Here is a 16,448-nt window from a genome sequence, read left to right as displayed (position 1 = left end):
TCAAACGGCCACCAAAGCACCTTTGACAGAACCATTTGCCGAATAGTAATGATGCCAGTTGGATTTTCAGTAAAAAAGTGAAAGTTGAGAGTACATTGCTAGAACAATCTGAGCGTATTGTATGACTCTTCTGAATATGCACCTATTTAGGAGAGGCCATAAGAATTTTACCAACAGAGAAATTCCATTGTTAATCTAGATAATCTGAGAAATGGACAAATCCCATCCTGGCCACAAAAAAAAAAAATCCTTCATAGGCCATAAAATTGATATTTGCATATACGTTTTCAGAATAGGATATTGTCAAATAAGTCCAAACAAATAGTAAGGTCAACTAAATTATTTATGGTATTATAGTTTGTATCTAAAGTGGGACTAAACACATTTAAATATTTTCATTTTTCTCTTTAGAAAATAAAATGCACATCAAAAGAGTTTTAAACTAAATCAAACACAACCCAAATATAATGTATTTTTTAGTTCAAAACAAATACACCATTTTAACACCAGTTTTTAAACACACCAGTTTATCCTCTTTGTTGTATCACAGAGAAAACCCAATTTTATTCCCCAGCACCCTGAACTGGTCACAATAGGGCAGCCTACTAGCAAATGTGGCATTTTTGTGGAAAATAGAAAAGAGCATCCTTTCCTCCCTTCCACTGTCAGCTAATTATTTTAAGTTTGACGAAGCAATGTCCTGGACAGGGAAGAAAAGCAAAGCACATCTGTGAAATAAGGGAGGTTTCTCTTTCTTATAAATGCATTTCCTACTAAGGGGGATCATTTCAAGTTTGTTTTCCTTCTTGTTTAAAGGACAAGAATATCTTCATCAGTCTACAGATAATGATATAGTATATTACAATATTGAAACAGGAGAATCATATACCATTTTGAATAATAACACCATGGTATGTATCCGGCATCATCTTCCTCCTCAAACCTTTGCCACCTACTCAATGACCAAGGAACAGAATCCAAACTCTCAGCACTTGACCTAGCCTTCTCGGTTCCATCCCCCACTGAATTCTCCAAGTCTCTCTTCTAGTCACACTATACTACTGCCTTTGCCTCCTCTCAATCACCCAGCATCTTTCCTTCTCTGGGAAAAAAAGTGTAGTAAGAGATAAGAGTTGAGAAATCATTCCTTATAACAGGCAAACTGAGGCTCAAATCCAGGTTCTGTCACTTCTTAGCTATGGAAAGTTAAATAAGGTTCCATACCACACCAGCCACGGTGTGCCTCATTTTCTCTCTCTGAAGAGTAGGAAGAATAATACCAGTCTGGGTTTCTAGAAGAGGTAAGTAGTGTAACATTTGAATGTGGGAGGACGGCACCTAACCTGGAATACACGCTCAACAAACAAGAACTATGAAATGTAGGCTTCTGCTGCTCTATGCTCCTAGGCTCTTCCCACTTTCTCCACCCTCAAAAGCCTGCTAATGTTTTAAAGTCAAGCTCAGATGATACTCTCTTCCTCATGCAACCAATGATCCTCTGAATTGGATTTAATCATCTCTTTTTCAAATGCTTTCGCAATGCTATATTTGTATTTCTTCAATAGAACTTTCTAATTTGCAATACGCTACTTATTTTCAAGTTTAACATATTAAGCTTCCTGAAATCACAAAGTATATTCTACGTATCACATCTTCCTCTCATAGTGTTTAATAAATTTGTTTGTATACAGTAAGTACCATGTAAACGTTTTTTTAATTGCATAGACAGTATATGTACGTAAGAGTATGTCAATTATGCGATATCCTTTTAATACTTCACATTTACATGGCTCTGGTTTTTCTTCTATATTCTAATTGACTTATTTATGATTTCAGAAAAGTGTGAATGCTTCAAATTATGGCTTGTCACCTGATCGGCAATTTGCCTATCTAGAAAGTGATTATTCAAAGGTATTGACTATTTAATTTGGGTATATCCGTTTATATCTGCTACTAATCCACAGTTTGGTTTATAAAAGTAAGAGGAAGTGAGAGTATATTTTTATCTCTAAATATTCAAGAAGTTAATGTGAGTTCTAGATGAGCCTAAAAAACATAACTGAAGCACATACGCATAAATCAGAATTTGGTGCACTTGTCTGGTTATCCTCCAACGGTAGAAACTACTTTCCTCTGGGGTAGGGGACTTCATTTGGGGGCACTGTTATTTATCAGAAACGGGACAATTACACTTCTATTTCTAAAACTAGTTGACTTCAAAAGTCGTTAGTTAATCCTTACATATTTTAACCTTGTGAAAGTTAATTGTTATGGAAAATGGAAATATCGAGGTGTAGCTTATTTAACTCACTTGCTCAAGTAGGATAATATATGGTCAGCGGTACACTAGGGTTTAAATCTGTGGCTTCAAAAAACTGGGATAGGAATATCCCACCAAATCAGACCATTTACCTTTACTTCGTTTCCCCTTCTTGAATGAAGTTATAGAGGGAAGTTGATGATCTTATTTTTTCTACTTACACAACTTCGAGAGAATTTTGCAAGAAGGCAAAAGAATTTATTATCAAATGAAACTTCTAGTGATTACCTTTAGAGAGAGAACCTTTTTACTGCCATTTTTCATATCCTATGTGAGATATAAAACAGAATGAATAGTTAATCTTGCCCTCCTCCCCCAAGTTGTTCAGTCTGCTGATTATTTTCCAGTAGACCGGGTCCTGGTCGCTACCAGTCTTCAGGAAGACATGTTTTAACCAGTTGGAGTTTCTTTGCCAAGAGTCTGAAAGCTCTTTTAAGAAACAAAATCCAAAATAATATTTGTAGTATTCACTAACCACAGAACAAATACACTTAATGAGAAAAAGAGCAGTTTTTTTCAGGAGGAATTATAAACTATGGAGCTTCTATTTCTTTTTCAATTTCTATTATTCTTAAAAAGTGTTATATTTTAAGAAAGGCAAACATGTTGTAACAAAACTCTGTGTTGAATAAAATTCTCTTTATCTAATTTTAGAGGGTATCATTGTAATGAACTACACATGTTTGGGGTAATCCTTATGGCCAGGGAGATCATGGGGGTTTTACTTCAAATCAAGGTATAGCATAAAGGAAAAATTCTTAGGATAGAGTGTGTCAAAGAAAAGCTTTTTATATTAAGAAATGTCTTTGGATATGCTTTTTATGGAGTGAGGGTTGAATCACTGCTGAGATTAGTTCTGGAACTTAGACAAACATCACAAAAGTCCACAGTAAAACTCTTTAAATGAAGACTCTTTTGGAATTGAAACATATCCTTCCTAGTGCTTTATGAAAATAGTCCTTTTATAATTCTGAATCTTGAATCATTTGTTATTATACATTATTGATAGAAGCTTTTTAAGAATCATAATTTGTCTCTGTCTCTCTTCTTTCCGACAGCTTTGGAGATACTCTTACACAGCAACATATCACATCTATGACCTAAATACTGGGTAAAATTTCATATCTATGTATTGATACTACTTAAATCCATCATGATTTTTCACTCCACGCTCTGATTTAAAGTTAAGATTACATTATCTTGTTACTGATCTTAGTGTTTTACTTCTTTACCGTGTATGGGCACCCATAAAAATTAAGAAAATTAAGGAAATACTTTTATGAGACATTTACCTCTTTTTATTTGACAAATGTTCTGTATTTTTATTTGCCAGGCAGTTTTATTCTCCCTACTTTGGAACACCAAATTATAAATATACCATTTATGGACATAAACCTACATACTGAAAGCACAAACACGTGCATGGGAATGATACACTGCTTACGAGAGAGTGGCTGTTTCAACGGAAGGAAGTAGAAGGGCAGGAGATGCAAATCTCCTTCAGTTGTATCTAAACACAGACTCCATTAATTGATTTTAAATTAACTGTTACTAAAATTGCAAAACGTTAATATTTTTTAAATTGGGGCTGTAGATAAGTTGGCATCTGTCATACCATTTTCTTTCTTTCTTTGTATGCTTCACTATTTGAAATATTTCCATTTAATCAAAAAAAAAGAAAGAAAGAAAAGAAAGAAAGAAAGAAAGAAAGAAAGAAAGAAAGAAAGAAAGAAAAAGGAACGAGTAGGTAGGCAGAACACCTAGTGAGGGAATTCCTGACAGAAGGAATAACCTGTAAAGGCCCCAAGGGAAGGGAGAGCACAGAGAGTTTCGGAAACTCAAAATAGGTCAGTTGAGTTGAAATTGGAGGAGGGCATGCTGACTAGTGAGAGGTGGTGTAAGGTTGGAAAGGAGTTGGGGCCAGGAAGCAAGGGCCAAATAATCATGAGGAAACCATTAAGAAGAGTTTACATGTCATTCTGATGACAATAGGGAATCAGATTTGCACTTTAGAAAAATCACTCTGACTCAGTATGGACAATGAATTGGTTTAGTTACTCATCTTAATGTGATATCCTATTTGCTGTTATATAAAAGGGAAAAATAATTATATGGCTTGAAGAGGTATTGAAAAATTTTATGGTCTATTTCCTCTTTTGTCCAGTAACAACACAAAAATTCAAAACAAAGTCTACTTGTTTTAAGAGTTCAGAAAAGAATGATTCTGATCTTAAACTGTCAATTTAGGAAATATGAACTACTACATAAAGTAGAAACTGAACTCATCTAATATACTCTGGGTCTTTCTCTTCTCTGTATCCACATCATCACCAAATTCAAAAATAGGTTTTTTTCTTTTTTTAAGTTTATTTTTTTATTATTTTGACAGAGAGAGAAAGAGAGAGAGAGAGAGAGAGAGTGTGTGTGTGTGTGTGTGCGCGCACGTGTGCGGGGGAGAGGCAGAGAGAAATGGAGAGAAAGAATCCCAAAGAGGCTCCGCACTATCAGCTCAGAGCCCAACACAGGGCTTGAACTCACAAACCTTGAGATCATGACCAGACCTGAAATCAAGAGTCAGACACTTAACCGACTGAGCCACCCAGGAGCCCCTCAAAAAGAAATTATTGAACACCTATTATGTGAAAAGCATATATGGGGAGATACAAATGAACTCGAGGCACTGACCCTACTCTCAAGAAAACTTTAAATTGGTGAAGTAAAATCCTTACTCTTTCAGCACAATTTCTTAAGGCTTTAATCAATTCCTTATTTTTCTTTTAATTGTTTTGAAATTCTCCACATCCTACCTTAAGGTTCAGCAGATTAAACAGCATTCCAAAAGAAAGTGACAATACTAATATTTTAATTATGGCTTGTATAAGTTTTATGGCCTCGAATCATTTTAAATATTTAGCTTTTGTGCAGTGAACTTAGTCAAGCCACTACTTGCCTGCTTGCTTTCTCTCTCTCTCTCTCTCTCTTTCTTTTCTTATCTGCACAACTTTCTAATTTGCCAAATTTGTCTTTTGTCAGGTAAATATAGCATAATTTAGGAAGTGAGGGATGACAAATTTGTTGAGATTCAAGGCAAGACCACATACCACTAATTCCAAATTTTCTATATGCTTCTGAAGAGTCTATAAAAATCTACCACAGAGAAAGTGAAGATAGTTCTGGTTTCAAGCATGGGAAGGAATACTGAGAGGAGACGACAGCCTTTGTGAGCAGCCTCCTCCACTTTCTCTCATAGTGTTAGTTATTTAGAAAACATAGAAAATGGCAGCTGTGGTGACTTGCCAGTCATGAAGAGACTCTGCGCTGAGATTTTCAGCTTGGCGCTGTCTGCATGCTTGCATAGATGATTCCACAGCATATGGAAACCTAAGACAGCGTTGCAATGTCAAAGGTAACATGAACGCTGGCCTGAGATAGAAATGCCTTTTCTTCTGGATCATTCCTTTGCCTGTGCCTTCACATGTGTTTCAATATATTGTGGACCTTCCCAGTGCCTGCTGCTCAGATACTGCCCTCTGGCAGGCAGGATTCTCACTGCTTCACCAGCGGTCTCTCTCTTCCATGGCCATTATTCTTTCCCCAGTCAAAGCTGATCTGCCTGTGTTCCCTCACGGCTTGCTAGGCCTCAGGCTGCATGACCTAATAAGTTGTGTCAAAGTAACGTGGGTTACAATTCTTTGCAGGTTCCAGCTTTAAAAGAATGAGAAAAGTAGAAATGTCAGGCATGTTAGGTCCAGGTTGGAGTTAGTTTTTTGAGGGAGAGGACAAAGAGTCTTTCTTCAGGCTCCTGAATTTATACCTTGGAGGCAAGTCTTGTTTTGTTTATCTTCAAAAGCAGTCTTGATGAAACTATTAATATAATCTTCAAGAAGATAATAGTCAAAACTTAAGCATGGCATCCTATGACTCTTTAGCACTTACAAAAATCTGAGCACATTCTCGTTGAAGAACTACAAAAGCCCCACAGTGCAAGTTAGTCAATTGAGTATTTGCAGGGTGAGTCTAGGCACCAAAGTGAGATTTTTGGCCAATAAGATATTTGAAATTTCCCCATGGGTGGAGAACTTTGCAAGCTTAAGGCATACTGCCCAGTGTATGATCTGTTTTTCAGTTTAGTTTGAGATCAGATGTTCCTTTCCTTTTCTGATTTCAAGTCAGATCCCTGGGGAGATTGTCAAATGGCATCTTATTTTCAAAAATTTGAAATGCATATGCATTCACAGAGATGGGGGTTGTAAATGAGAATGTGGAAGAGCACATATTAAACTTCAGCACAGCTATAGCATTTTAGAGCTGGAAGGCACTTCATCGACCATCTCAGCCTGATGTGTACAAATTTTACAGTCCTGAGGGTTAGGAGACTTGAGTTTAATTAGGGTCGGCCAAGAACCAGTGATGTGATTTTAAAAAGTCGTATCTCTCTAACCTCACGTTTATTTATTTTTTTTAATGAGGGTGTTCCACCAGATAATTTCTAGAGATAGTCCCACTTTCACAGTCTATAAATCCTTAATAAATCTTTAATTCACTTCATTACAAAGGTCAGAAAACTGAGACCCAGAGAAATTAAGTGACTTAAGTAACTGGTAAAGAACTGCTACCAGAACCCGATGCCTCCAGTGCCATTTTGTCACATTCTTTCCGTTAGGTTTGAGGAAGCCGAGGACGATCCTTCATTTTTATTATTTACTTTTTTCTGTTTGTAAAGATGCTTTTTTCCCCCTTGAACAGCAAGGTTTATTATTATTTTTTCTTCCTTTTTTTTTTTTTTTTTCCTTCTAGACAGTTTGTAAGAAGAAATGAGCTTCCTCGTCCAATTCAGTATTTATGCTGGTCGCCTGTTGGGAGTAAATTAGTAAGTGTTTAAATTATAGAAGTGTTTAATCATTTAAATAAAAGAGGAGCCATTTGATTTTGGCCTTTGTTAAATTTCCTTGCCTGAAAGGAAAAAAAAAATTCATGACTATTTTAGTGGTTAAAAACGGGAAGAGTTTTGATAAATTGAAACTCATCTGAGAATTCCGCAAAATCTCAAGCTCATGGATAGACTTCTTTAAATATCGCAGTCAAAAACTTTATCCTCATACTCAGCCAGAATGCGTTGTGCCAGAAAGCTGAGGAAAAATATGGTTTTCACAAGTTTCCCAGACTAGCTTCAGACAACATGAAATTTTGTCCAAGCTCTTATTTAAGGACTCTAAATAAAGATTAGATCTGGCTAGCTATTAATATTCAAAGATTTATTTGACTTTCTGTTAATATGTACAATTATTTATTTGAGTAATAAAACAACAAATATATGGTAAACTTTATGCTTTATTTGATAGACTTTAAAAATCATAACTGATGTTAATGTGAGCTGGTTGGTTTTTTGACCTATTAAAATGATACTTTAGTTGTGATTCCTTCTTGCATCTGGATTACCATGCATTTTGAAGGTATTAGGTAAATAATTAAAACAAGTTTACAGGATTTATTGTATTTCTTATGGAATTCTCCTTATTAACTAACTTACCACCACTTCTAGGCATATGTCTATCAAAACAATATCTATTTGAAACAAAGACCAGAAGACCCACCTTTTCAAATAACATTTAATGGAAGAGAAAATAAAATATTCAATGGGATCCCAGACTGGGTTTATGAAGGTAAATCGTATTCCTTTTCTACCATTGCTGTTTTAGGCTTTTAATTGAAAATAATTGCATATATTTAGTAAAGTTTAGACAAGTGGTATGTTACCGAGATGAATGGTGGCATTTCTGAAAGCTGTTATCAGGTTATGAACAGGATGTACATGTTCTCAAAGAACAAAATCTAATAATCAGGCTGGTAGAGCTGATTTTCATGAGTGTTATAAAGTGGTAGTAATAATTTACATTTCAAGAAGTTTATGGTCCTTAGATGCTGTGTTGGTACATTTCCTCAGGTTTCTTTTTTCTTGAGGAATAAATCTTTCTTCCAAAACTAAACAACTGTCTACATAATTTTGCAGAGAAATATTCCTAGTTTTTGATACTTTTGTGAATTGTGTCCTCTTTGTAGGCCATGTAGGATCCAGGACCTAACTGGACTTTAAGAAGTCTTATAGTTCTTGCCTTTATTAAAAATTATATAACTGAACTGTTTTTGTTTTTTTGTGTTTTTCTGTTTTTTGGGTTTTTTTTTTTTTTTTTTGGTTTTTTAAATATTCCTAGAAAAAGTCAACATCTAACACTTATGTCACTCTTGTAGTGTAATTACAGTTCTCCTTGTTTGGGCTACATTAGGTGACTATAAAAACCAGAAGCTGCCCCAAGGGAAAAATCATTTATTGTTGAAATGCTTAATTAATTTACTTAAAGAATTACATTTCTGATTAATATCAATTCCTACGCAGACTGATTGATGTTTGAAATGAGGTATAAGTTAGGCTATGTCTTTAAACTCAGATTATTTATCTTTGTTAATAACCAAATTTTGGCATATGTCACACCCACATTAAATAAATTATTGCAGTCAGTAAATGGCTAATACAATATATTTTGAAGAATTTGCAATAATTTTAAGAGTAAGCCATAACGGTTATTTGTATGCTTGTATTTTATTTTTCAGAGGAAATGCTTGCTACAAAATACGCTCTCTGGTGGTCTCCTAATGGAAAATTTTTGGCATATGCAGAATTTAATGATACCGAGATACCAGTTATCGCCTATTCCTATTATGGTGATGAACAATACCCTAGAACAATAAATATTCCATACCCCAAGGTATGTTGAGTACTTTCAACAGATGCTTCCATTCCTCTGGTGTCAAAATGAGCAACCAACACCATGAATAGAGGTGGGATCAACAAGTTTGGAGAGCTTCTTATCCTTGTGCATTGTAAGGCAAACATTGTACTGTGCTCTATTATTTATGTGGACATCTGTTGCTTTGGACATCTGGTTGTGCTGGATGAAGTAGTCTTTGCAAAATCCATCGCAGAATCTTTGAAAAACATATGGTCTAGATTATGGAGGAAAAACAAGCTTAACTTAATTTTAATTTTTCATCTTTCATGCTCCAAATTCAGGGTAAAGTTCTGTTTTGCAATTCCTTCTTGAATTCTCATGTAAATGCGAACTAGAATGGAAAATACAAATGTTGAACTTGATGTTCCTGTCAGGTAGAAGCAGGCATGAGTTGTGATCTTTTCTGGACATTTAAGGTAGGTTAAGTGTGTGAATCTAGTGTCTTCCTTGAGGAAATTAGACATGGAATGAACCCAATGTTTCTTGTATAACCATTCTAGAATTCTGAGTGAAACACTTTTCATTCAGTCCCATGTCTGAAGAGAGGGCTCCTGTATGTATAGTAGGAGAACAGCAAGGTCACAGTGGAGAAGCGCCGTATCCTAATTTGACTTAGGCAAAAAATCTGAAAAAGGATCAAATAATAAATTCTCCTCTTTTCCAAGGAATGGAAGTGACTGTAGAAAATAGTTCTTTGTTCTTTGGTCCCTGTTGTGTTTACTTGCCAAAGAGAACACTGTTACAGATGGACCCAGTGGGTCCCTCTATGGATATGTGTACACACAAGTGGTTTCTGATGCGAGTCACAGTGGGTATAGATAGAGAACTAGAAATTCCAGATAGTCTAAAATTTATGTTAAAAGTCATGTGAGAAAAGATAATGGATAGGAGATGCATGTTTAGGTAGGAGACCCCTCAACAGCTGTATATAAAGTCTGAAAGACTGAAGATGTTTGGAAGTAAGAGAAGTGGCACTTGGGACCCAAGACGTAAAAGAATTTGGATCTTCAAGAGGGTGTAAGGCAGCAGGAAGAAATGGAGGAACCCAGAGCTGAGGACTAACTGACACCAACAGAGAAGTTGGGACCCAAATTTTCATGTTTTCCTTGAAGACTAGAGTTGTTGAAACATCTGACATCAAGCTGAGAGGTGAGGCAACTCAAAAGAAACCAGAAGTCCCAGCTAAGCTTCACAGTGAAACAGGAGGTCAGAGGAGAGCCTGGACAGTTCTTTAGATAAATCCAAATGGCATGGAGTCATTTAAGGCTGTGAACCTGAACTCTGTGGACTTAAATTGTTTGACAATTATAAGACTCTCTTTTTCTGTGTTAAAATAACAGGAACTCTAAGAAGCTGTCTGGGTGTGAACTACACTGTCATGTAAATTTAGGGTGTATAATAGCACAGAAAGTACAAAACAAGAAAAGTGCAAATTCTACAGTCACTTTATTTGGAGGTGACATTTCCCTAATTTGGGGGGGATGATAACAGTAGTAATGTAACCAGCTAGGAGACCGACTGATGATTGTCCTAGACCAAATTATAGGGCAAAAAGAAAAAATATCTTCTGTTATTTATTGTTTATACTGTCTTCCCCCCTGCACTCCTTCCAGTACAGGGAGAAGTGATTATAATACTTATCCTAAGAAGAAGAAGAAGAAGAAGAAGAAGAAGAAGAAGAAGAAATATCTGTCTTGAAAGTCAGAAAAGAGAATATCAATTATGGCACTGCATTTTCATATCCAAAATATTTTCCCCTATGAATCAAAACTCTCTCATTAATCACTTAAAATATGTGTCTTCACTCTGGTTGACATAATATTTGTAATTGCCCTGCAAGTAAAATCGAAATGAAATTCCTGGTCATGTTATAATTCAAATGTTTTCAACAATGATATACTTAATATTGTAAACTTATAAAAAATGCCTAAACTCCTAAAGTGTCTTTAATATCTTAGTCATAATTAAAAATTTATGAGCATATAATCTCCATTTTTTCGGCAGGCTGGAGCTAAGAATCCTGTTGTTCGGTTATTTATTATCGATGCCACTCACCCTGAGCATATAGGTCCCATAGAAGTGCCAGTTCCAGCAATGATAGCATCAAGGTAGGGCAAACCCAGATGCTCTCTTTCCACCTTAACCTGAATTTTAACACTTAAATTTCTTAGCTGAGATTTACACTTCTTTTCTAGTGAGTTTATGATGTGTACTCTAAGCAGAAATAAATAAATAAAATTGGCATGTAAACCTAAATACGTAACCAAATTAAAAATGACATTTCTTAAATTGATTTTAAAGTGTCAGTCCCTTTCACACATGTAAGGATGATCAGAGCGATCAATCTAAGTGATACTCCCCTCAGATGTGTGAATGTAAACTTGGGATCAGCGGGCAAATAATAAAATTCATATATGTTCTCAGCCTGTCTTGTTTCAAGTCTGGTCTACGTTCTCTCAAGCCCAGGGTTTATAGATCATGTTTGATCACATATGCATGACTAACAAGAGGCCAACCCTCTCCAAATATTAGCAATTTTTACTAGGATGCAGTCTATTCACAATTATCTGGTTGTACAATTATCTGTTTGGGATTCACTGTAAGGAGACAGGGACATGAATCAGTCTCACTCCCCCAGCTTGGGGCCATATGTAGATCCATATGTATGATTAGTTCTGATTGTAGCAACCCTTCCAACCCTCCATCAGTCCTCTGTGGTCATTACGGTTGAAGCAGATCAAGGTAAGAGGTCGCCCACACCCAGCCTGGTGGGCTTCCTCACTACTTCCCAAACCCTAACAGGCCAGGGCATGCTGCCCCTTGCAGGAGAGTCGGCCAGGGCAGAATGATTGATCACTGACAGGAAAGAGAACCTCAGCAGAGGCCTCAGTGGGGCCTTGCCAGGGTGAATCTACTCTTGGATAATTTAAATGTTTTTTAATGTTTATTTATTTTTGAGAGAGAGAGAGAGAGAGAGAGAGAGAGTGAAAGAGAAAGAGCACGAGCAGGGGAGGAGCAGAGAGAGAGGGAGACACAGAATCCGAAACAGGCTGCAGGCTCCAAGCTGTCAGCACAGAGCCCGACACGGGGCTCGAACTCAAAAACCGTGAGATCATGACCTGAGCCGAAGCCGGACGCTCAACTGACTGAGCCACCCAGGCGCCCCTCTTGGATAATTTAAAATGGCTTTATTTGGGGGGATTATCCATTACTTCCCCCAACTACCACCAATCTAGTTGATGGAAACTTAGACTAAATACATCTTTCTTTTTCTTTCTTTCTTTCTTTCTTTCTTTCTTTCTTTCTTTCTTTCTTCTTTCTTTCTTTCTTTCTTTCTTTCCTTCTTTCTTTCTTTCAACTGTCGTTCTCCTTAGGAAGCAAATGGAATGATAGAAAGGGTACTGTATAAGGAGTCCAGAGGAGCATCTGTAAAATATTAACAATTAATAGTAATAGCTAAAATTTTCTCAGCACTTACCATGGAGCAGGCAGAATTCTCACGAACTTTAAGCACACTCAGCCAATTCTACAGCAAGCTCTACGTTTGGTAATACTGTTATTCCCATTTGATAAAGAAACAGGGGCACAGATATGTCAAGTAAGTAGCCTTACGTAGTAGAACTACTAGGAGGTAAAACCAGAATCTGAGCCAGAGACCCCTCCAGTTCTGTGATTTCTTTTATATCAATGTCCAGAATTCTGTGGTTTATTTACATTGATGTTCTCCATCTATAGGTTCATTCTCAGAGCCGAGTGATAGTTGCTGCCATTCATTGACACCAACTATGTGCCAAGCACTAATAGAGTTACTTAGTGTACATCATCTCTGATTATGATACTAAACCTGAATTTCAACCCCTGACCCTGGTCACAGTTAAAACGAGGCCTCTAATACAAACTGCCTGGAGAGAAAGATGGGCATTTATCACACTTGGCTCTCTCTCTCATCCACTAAAAAGTGAAAAATTGAGTCTACTCATGCAAAATAACCAGTTTAATGCTTTCCCCCCCTCTATATTGACCAATAGCTTTGGCCTCATGTCTTAAAATGTTTCCCAAGATATAAAAGTCCAAAATGAGGAGAAAGCTCGAATATAAAATAATTCCATTAGATGAACCAACTCTCTTATAGATATTGTTTAAGAGTCAGCAAGTATATTTAAACTTTCTCTGAAGAGAAGGGAAAGTTCTCCCTTCTTTATCTATGGAATAGATATTTCATAATAACAAAATACATCCTTGAGAAAACAGAACTTGAGAAATTATTTGACATCATACTGGTTTATGGTAGTGACTGTTGTTTTGGTTTATTCGCAGTGATTATTATTTCAGTTGGCTCACATGGGTTACTGATGAACGAATATGTTTCCAGTGGCTGAAAAGAATCCAGAATGTTTCAGTCCTGTCTATATGTGATTTCAGAGAAGGCTGGCAGACATGGGATTGTCCAAAGGTAGGTCATATTAAACCCGCAGAGGTGTATTTCTGAAGATGAAAGTGTATGAGGGAGGACTTTTTTATCGCTAACATTTTGTATTATAAAGCCAGAATTACTGCATTCAACTCTTGATTGCTTTGCAAAACAAAACAAAACAAAACAAAACAAAACAAAAACAACCCTTTATTCACAGTCCATTATTTTTATTAAATAAGTAATAGACTCCGTGTTTTCTTGAATGACTTTAGCATTGAAACTGAATGGAGAAAAAGACTAAATGAAACAATGTAATATTGGAAAAATAAGGTACCTGGTTCTGAGTTAGGATGAAATTCCATCCTTTTGAGAATATAAGATTGGTAGTCAACAAAACCCAAAATGATGAAGATGAGAAGATAAGATGGGTCTTTAGGGAAATAGATATATTCTACTTAAAACAGAGGGGCGCCTGGGTGGCTCAGTCGGCTTAGTGTCCAACTTCAGCTCTGGTCATGATCTCGCGGCTCGTGAGTTTGAGCCCCACGTCGGGCTCTGTGCTGACAGCTCAGAGCCTGGAGCCTGTTTCAGATTCTGTTGTCTCCCTCTCTCACTGCCCCAACCCACTCGCATTATGTCTCTGTCTCTCTCAAAAATAAATAAACATTAAAAAAAAAAGAAATAGATAAAAAAATAAAAAACAGAAAAATGCCAAGGGTGTTATGTCTATTCAATGTAAAAATAGAAAAATAGAAATTTTGAAGGAAATTGATGTCATCAAAAGAAAGCCAAACATTCCCATTGTAAAATTTAAAAGCAGATAATTGAGAACATGACATGAAATATCAGGTCAAACTACCCTGCTATCCTGTTATCTTGCAGTAATTCAGTGGGTTAATACAATAGAAATACTGTGCTAATTTTAGGAAGGGAAAACTTGAAAATTAAGCACAGATTTATTGTTGAGTTTTAATTGTTTCTATTGTTCAAATCCAAACATAATCTGTTAAATTAATGCATTAGAAAAGTACTCCACCAATCTAAATGCTTTAAAATGAGCCTGTTCATAAGTACTCCTATTAGAGACTCAGACACACAAAATGTTTTCTTTAAATAGGAAATTTGATGGATACATTTCATAAGACTTCTAATTATGAAGACATGTTTCATTAAACCAAATATAGAATAAACCTTTTTTTATCAAGCAAGAAAGAAAGCACAGAGGAATCAAAGAAATCACTAAATTCCTTCTTGAAATTAGGACACTATGTTTTGCAAGAAAAGAGTCATATGAATCTATTTGGAAATATATCAGGACTATTATAGTCAACATTACTTGGGCTAAAAATATTTTTTTAAATCACTACTCTGTAAGAAGCTTGACTAATTTTGATGGAATATGCTAGAAGCTTTTTTTTTATATCTTATTTATATTTTGCTATACAAAACAGAAAGATTTTGGCTTCAATGCAGTACCATAGAGGGAAAAAAAAGAATAAACTTGATTGTGGTAGTTAATTAGAAACCATTCATCTGATAAATCAGCTTGGGATGAATATATCTTCAATGTTTTTATTGAATCTAGGTATTAGGAATTGTTGATTTTACTTATTACTTTTAAACTGTAAGATCAGTCATTTAGACTAAGATTTTAGTTCTTAAAACTAGGCATTTAAAAACAGTAATTGCTTTGGAATCTGAAATTCTAATTTACAAAAATCAGGGTCAACTTTAGTCTAAACTGACAGAATATAAAAGATGCTTATTCAAGGAGATGTGGAATTCCTTGGATATAAACTTTAACTTTATGGCCCAAAACAGTGATTAAATTTAGAATACCAGGTTTAATTAACCTTAGGATTTCAAAGCAACCTCTGTTTCAAAATAATTTGATAAATACATGGAACACATTTTCAGATAAGAACTGCAAAGTGTCGTGTTAGACAACAAAGCTGTGCCTTAAAATTTATTATTCCCTTGCTTTTTATGACAGTACCTTCTCTCATGGTTCCCTTTCTACTTCACTGACCTTTTGTTTTCAGCTCTTCTTTTTATGATTTCTCTATAAATCTTACTAATCTCCAAATTAATGTGTTTGTAAGGTAGGCTAACTGCTAGAACACCAATAAGACCCTTCTTATTATTACAATACAATACAATACAATACAATTAATACAATAGAAATTTTGGGGGGCACCTGGGTGGCTCAGTCTGTTAAGCATCTGACTTCAACTCAGGTCATGATGTCATCATGGCTTGTGAGTTCAAGCCCTACATCCAGCTCTGCACTGACAGCTCAGAGCCCGGGGCCTGCTTCAGATTCTGTGTCTCCCTCTCTCTCTGCCCCTCCCCCACTTGTGTTTTCTCTCTCTCTCTCTCTCTCAAAAATAAATAAATAAATTTTTTCAAAAAGAAGAAAGAAAATTTTTACACATTCATGTAACCACCTAATACTGAGTCCAGGTTTGTGGGGAATTTTAATTGTTGGGTTGCTCTGCTCTGCACAGTCACTCTAGGATCCAGGTTGATGGCATTTGTGCTGTCTTCATCTAGTGACTTCCAAAGCTAGTCCAAGGTTATTCAAACCTGATCACCAACATCCCACTGGGGGATGGAAAAGAGAATGGAAGATCACATATAATAGGTTTATATAGGTCAGGCCTAGACGTAGAATGAGTCACTTCTGCTCACACACCATTGGTTAGAATTTATCACATGACCACATCTTGCTGGAAGCAGGCCTGGGAAAAGTAGCCTAGCTATAGTCCTAACAAACAGAGAAAACGATTGCTAATAATCTTCTAGTCTCTACCATAACTCTCAACTTACTCTTTAGGCAATTTTTATCTGTACCAGAGGTTTTGGTTACCATTTGCCCTCAAATTTATTCTGAGGATTTGAACTTTTAAATGTCTCTGGCTACATC

At 36.0% G+C, this 16,448-nt stretch overlaps 1 protein-coding gene across 2 annotated transcripts in view; it reads left to right on the top strand.

Moving 5' to 3' along the window:
- Nucleotides 1-16,448, top strand: part of LOC123598990 (fibroblast activation protein alpha) — a 73,903-nt gene that overhangs the window by 17,998 nt on the left and 39,457 nt on the right. The window contains exons 4-11 of one of the 2 annotated variants that reach the window (XM_045480011.1): nucleotides 817-911; nucleotides 1,837-1,911; nucleotides 3,379-3,431; nucleotides 7,118-7,190; nucleotides 7,863-7,983; nucleotides 8,930-9,084; nucleotides 11,113-11,216; nucleotides 13,426-13,561. In XM_045480011.1, coding sequence (XP_045335967.1) covers nucleotides 817-911; nucleotides 1,837-1,911; nucleotides 3,379-3,431; nucleotides 7,118-7,190; nucleotides 7,863-7,983; nucleotides 8,930-9,084; nucleotides 11,113-11,216; nucleotides 13,426-13,561 — 812 coding nt within the window. The remainder of the gene's footprint in view (nucleotides 1-816; nucleotides 912-1,836; nucleotides 1,912-3,378; nucleotides 3,432-7,117; nucleotides 7,191-7,862; nucleotides 7,984-8,929; nucleotides 9,085-11,112; nucleotides 11,217-13,425; nucleotides 13,562-16,448) is intronic. The other variant, XM_045480012.1, reaches the window with a different exon arrangement.

The sequence above is a fragment of the Leopardus geoffroyi genome, chromosome C1 (genome assembly GCF_018350155.1).
Source record: "Leopardus geoffroyi isolate Oge1 chromosome C1, O.geoffroyi_Oge1_pat1.0, whole genome shotgun sequence".
Classification (NCBI taxonomy): domain Eukaryota; kingdom Metazoa; phylum Chordata; class Mammalia; order Carnivora; family Felidae; genus Leopardus; species Leopardus geoffroyi.
The sequence above is the reverse complement of the archived record's forward strand: the minus strand, read 5'-3'. Positions and strand labels throughout refer to the sequence as shown.